At 35.3% G+C, this 5,621-nt stretch overlaps 1 protein-coding gene across 1 annotated transcript; it reads left to right on the top strand.

Moving 5' to 3' along the window:
• Positions 1 to 3,458: 3,458 nt before the first annotated feature.
• LOC134257279 (piggyBac transposable element-derived protein 4-like) lies at positions 3,459 to 5,201 on the top strand. The gene has a single exon (XM_062739918.1). The coding sequence runs from the start codon at positions 3,459 to 3,461 to the stop codon at positions 5,199 to 5,201; it is 1,743 nt and encodes a 580-aa protein (XP_062595902.1).
• The last annotated feature ends 420 nt before the right edge of the window (positions 5,202 to 5,621 follow it).

The raw sequence follows: 5,621 nt of genomic DNA, 5'->3' as shown, positions 1-5,621 counted from the left end.
TGCAAAACTACAGATACTAATCATTAAAATAAGACAAGTTTCATGACGAACGTTTAAGGGACCAGAGAGAACACTCGCGGACAAAATTTGTCGCTTTTTACAGGTTTCCATGGCAACGGTAGACATATTGGAACTGAACGACCTCACTGCACAACTACAACCAGTGATCGTCCTTTGAGGAAAGTTTCAGGAAGATTGTCCCAGCCATCTCCGAGAAACAGCCTGGATAAAAAAAACATGCGTACAATATCAATATGTCGTCCCCGACTTCGTTCGGGGCGACATAATAATAACTAGATGAGATCTCGTTGCGAGCAACGAGTAGGTCTTCCGTTGAATTTCTCGATAAGATGAGATGTGATTTTGACTGAGATATTCGTTTAAAGAGAATGACATTGAGTTTTCCCTCATTTAAGTTTCTCATTTTTATCACGATATTCTGAAAATCTTTTGTTTGATGAGTCTTATGAAAATACTCCCCCTTTTCGAGACATAAAACATAAAAAAATATATAGCATTTTGGCCCCTTGCGACCCCTAATTACGTAACATATGATAAAAATATTATCATATATTGTTGCAAATCGTTAAGATGAATACTTTTGCTTCAATAATGTATGACAAAATATTGATCATTAGAGAGTTATAGATAAAAGAATATTGGCCCCTCTGAGATCCTAATTTGAGGGGTCAGCCCCTTTTTCTTGATTTTATATGAAAGGTCTTGTGATTTTGAAGATTTTTTGTTCAACAATTATTCAGAGATTGTGGAGATATGTTAAATGGATATATTTAGGGGCCACTCCTACAAGTCCTTAATGGGGCCGTTTTACAAAAATTCAAAGTATGCATATTGTTTAGAACATTATTCTGACAATCTTTTGTTCAATATTGCTTATCAAAATAAACCCCTTTTCGAGATATAAAGCGTCAAAGATGTGACATTTTGGCCCCTTGTGACCCCTAATTACGTAACATATGATCAAATTAGTAGCATATATTGATGCAAATCGTTAAGATGAATACTTTTGCTTCTAAAATGTATCACAAAATATTGATCATTTAAGAGTTAAAGATGAAAGACTTTTGGCCCCTCTGAGCCCCTAATTTGAGGGGTCAGCCCCATTTTCTTGATATCAAATGAAATGTCTTGTGATTTTAAAGATTTTTTGTTCAACACTTATTCAGAGATTTCTTTTCGTTGTGGAGATATGCTCAATGAAAATATTTAGGGGCCACTCCTACAAGTCCTTCATGGGGCCGTTTTACAAAAATTCAAAGTATGCATATTGTTTAGAACATTATTCTGACCATCTTTTGTTCAATACTGCTTACCAAAATATTCCCCCTTTTTGAGATATAAAGCGTCAAAGATGTGACATTCTGTCCCCTTGTGACCCCTTATTACGCAAGATATGCTTAAAAGTTTATAATATATTGTTCCAAATGGTCTAAAATTTAAAAATATCGAAAAATCGAGCAGAAAAAATGATAAAATGTTTTGGTCACACGGGGGATCGAACCCGGGTCGCCCGCGTGAAAATCCAACGCGCTAACCATTTAGCCATTGGGATCGCCGCTTCGCGTTTTCAAATGCATATATCTCGAGATTGGCTTTTTCGATTTTCAAACAAATTACATATTTGGCTTCTGCAAAAGGGTCTCTATTCAATTCTAAAACAAAAATATTAAATAAGAAAAGTTGAAAAATTGCGTTTCTTAAATTCGTTTCCGGTATCGACCGGAAGTACTGACGACGCACGAAAAGGCGATTCTGCAACGCTATAAATCATGAACTATCATCTCCAATTAATCTTCAGTTCATATCTTAAGCAGTTTTTGCTACTAAATCAAGACAAAATTGCATTTTAAAATCAGGAAATTGTCCATATCTCACGACCGGACGTGACGGCGTCAACGAAAAAAATTTCCAATAAGGTTCAGATCAGTACCTATCAGATGTGAAAGTTTCATGAGAATCGGCCCAGTAGTTTACGAGAAATCGCGTGCACAAAATCGGTAAGAAAAATAATAATAACTAGAAAGTCTGCTATTGCAAGCAATAGCATATGTCGCCCTGTACTGGACAAGACTTTCATTTTTATCATCACTAAAACCAAAGTCCACTAGCTAAGTTTGAACAACCATCCAGTTGTATCAGTCCTTTCCATTGGAAACGGAAGACCTTAATTGGGTACATCCCACTAATTATTTTCAGAATCGGTAGGAGAAGAAAGTAGTGCAGGAAAATTACAAGTTCCTAAATTTGCAGACTTGCATAAAAGAATGTACTGAACTGAGCCTCATACTTGTTAACCCTTGCTCTGCTGCACGCACTTATTTGTGCGTACTATGACGTCAGTCCTGTCCTGCGGAGCGCACATATATATGCGTTCAAGGAAAAAATCCAAGTCTTAAAACTCAGAATCGTGATAAATTCCAGAGAGGGGTTGACCCTTTCTAAAAAACTCATAGAATATCGTAAAGTTACAAGATTTACAATTATTTTAATTAAATCATCCGTATCTATGTGTTTTTAAGTATGCTTAGTGATTTTATTGTATGATTCTTTTCGGAGCTTTTATTTTGCGTCGCCATTAACGTAAACACGTGAAAGCGAAAGTACAACGTATAATGTACCGCTGCTTCATTTTTACAGCAACAAAACAAATTTATTTTATTACATTATTACATATTTATCTTATTGTAAAAATGCTGAATTTAGCAAAATTCACTTTTCTATTATGTTTTTCAAGAAGAGAAAAGTGATTTTCCCACAATATGCGGTTTCCTGATTGATGTATGGGGGAAACTCCTATAATTATAAAAGGGGAATTCCAATTCTTTAAATATTTTCCAATCGGTAACTTTAAAAAGTTCAATTAAAAATAATTGTTATTAATATCCTTCTATATGGACCTTTTCTTTTATTTATAAACTTATTTTTTTTTTATAATTCAACATTAGATTTCATTAACCTGTGACGTTCATTTTTTTTTGGAGGCAAAATTTGTAAATGATATAAGCGTATAAGTAAGTCAAGATGGCGTTGACTGCACATGATTTTTTGATCGCTTCTTTATTGTCTTTAAACGTGAATTTACGCAAGTAGTTTCAAGGATTTTACGAGTAAAGGTATTTACAGTATCTTAAAATACACATTATATATTTCCTTTCGTCTTTTAAAGGCTAGTTTTAGTTTTAAAAGGCTAGGCGTATGTTTTATCGGCACCGGAAGTTAGATGTGACGAAGCAATCAGCTGTTTTTAATCGTTTGGACTGTACATAGAATATATCTTAATTTCAATTTTAATGAATTAAAGTGTCCAATCTAAAACATTTTTTAGTGTGTTCTTTATACATAGAAAGTATTCGGAGGGGATTATTTATTTGTTTCCTGTGAAATATAGATATAATTCATGATCAATATTACCATGATAAATGTAAACAAGACTGGCGATGGCCGAACGTGTGAATATTATTGAAGAATTATTTGCAGACAGTGAAAGTGAGGGGGAAGAAAATTTTGAAGGGTTTAATTTAGAGGATTTAGAAGATTCTAAATGTGTAGATGAATCAAATTATGATGTTCTGAATGATGAATTATGGAGTGATGGTGATCGAGTTCCTTTTCCTTTAAACTTTGAACAGGTACCTGGTTTACAAAATGAAATCTCAAACACTGACTCTCCACTGGAATTTTTTGAACTATTTGTAGATGACAATGACTATGAAAATATTTCACAGGAAACAAATAAATATGCAAATCAGTTTCTAAACAGTGGCATGCCACTTAAGGAGAAATCACGCTTTCATAAATGGATAGACACCACAGGTCTAGAGATTAAAAAATTTCTGGCGCTTATTATAGCCATGGGACTTGTCTGTCAGATAGATGTATCGGAATACTGGACAGTAAATCCAGTAACAAGTACTCCATTCTTTCCCAGCGTCATGTCACGAGACAGGTTTCTGCTCATACTAGCATTCCTTCACTTAAATGATAATGCGAATTATATCCCACGTGGATCCGAAGGCTTCAACCCACTATTCAAACTTGGTTCCTTCTACAATAAAGTACTTTCCAGGTTTCGTTCAGTGTATAAGCCTCATCAAGCACTGGCTATCGATGAAAGCATGGTAGCATGGCGAGGGAATTTATCCTTCAGGGTGTACAGTCCCGATAAACCTGTGAAGTATGGTCTGAAAGCATACATGTTATGTGATGCCGATAATGCATTTTGTTTGAAGTTCAAACTATACACTGGAAGGTCCAATATCCAACCTTCGAAAAATGGTGCCACATATGACCTTGTCATGGATCTCCTTCGCAATCATTTTGAGAAAGGTCACATCCTTTATTGCGACAACTATTACAGCTCCCCTCAATTGTTTATGGATCTATGGGTCTTGGGAACAGGAGCTACAGGTACAGTGCGTCCTTACAGGAAAGGCATTCCAGAGAAAATGAAAAAGATACAGCTTACAAACCGAGGAGACACAGCAACTGCTCATTATGGTCCCTTAAGTTGCCTTAAATATCAAGATTCTAAGACAGTGTACCTTATTAGCACTACTGAGTCTTCGACCAATGTTGAAACAGGTCACCATGACTTCATTCAAAATCAAATTAAAGTAAGGCCCTCTATGGTGCAAACCTATGACAAAAAGATGGGTGCAGTAGATCGACACAATCAAATGATTGAAAATTACAAATTGCCGATCAAAACTTTGAAGTGGTGGAAGAAACTTTTCTTTCATATTATGAATGTTGCGATTGTCAATTCATACATCTTGTACAAAGAATCCTGCAAAGCTGTAACTCCAATGCTTCAGCGCAACTTTAGAAGAAAGCTGGTGGAACAACTTATCCAGACATCTGGAGCAACCAATGGGGTACATGTTGGACGGCCTGCTCCCAGGATCCTCGAGCGATTAACAGGAAGGCACTTCCTTGCTAGACTAGAGGAGGGAGGGAAGATGCTCCACAGACAGTGCATTGTGTGTGGACCTGCTGAAAAGGAAATGCTCCCACCAATGCGGCCTGGTGAGAAACGGCCCAGCAGGTGTGGTCACATGACCAGCTACAAATGCAAGGAATGTAATGTTGCACTTTGCTTAACACCATGTTTTGAAATATATCATACAAAGCAGGAGTACATTTTAGCATACAAACGAATGAAATTACGTTCTGAAGATTGATTTGATTGACGATTTGAATGATAAATTGTAATGTGAAACTAATATGAGCAGAATTTTTGTGTTCGATTTCTTATTTGTTGCAAAATTATGATTTATTAACCATGCAATGACAGTGAATTATTAACCATGCAATGACAGAAAAATATAGTTTTTCAACTTCTTGTTATTCAATATCTTTATGAAAAAAAATTGTCAAATTATCAAAAGCTTTCATAAAGCATAATGAAATAATTGTCATCCTGTACAAAAATTACAGCTCATACCACTTTGAAAAGAACAATATATTATCTGACAATTAATCGAGCATTGATGATTCTGAAATGCTGGTATATTGCATACATGTAATAAGCTTTTTAAAAAGCATTAAGATTATGAGACACAAATTCATATTGAAAATTGATTTGGAATGAACATGCTTAG

The sequence above is a fragment of the Saccostrea cucullata genome, unplaced genomic scaffold (genome assembly GCF_032062105.1).
Source record: "Saccostrea cucullata isolate Sc308-1 unplaced genomic scaffold, CSIRO_AGI_Scuc_v1 ctg1800, whole genome shotgun sequence".
Lineage (NCBI taxonomy): Eukaryota > Metazoa > Mollusca > Bivalvia > Ostreida > Ostreidae > Saccostrea > Saccostrea cuccullata.
This window is presented reverse-complemented; position numbering and strand designations above follow the sequence as displayed.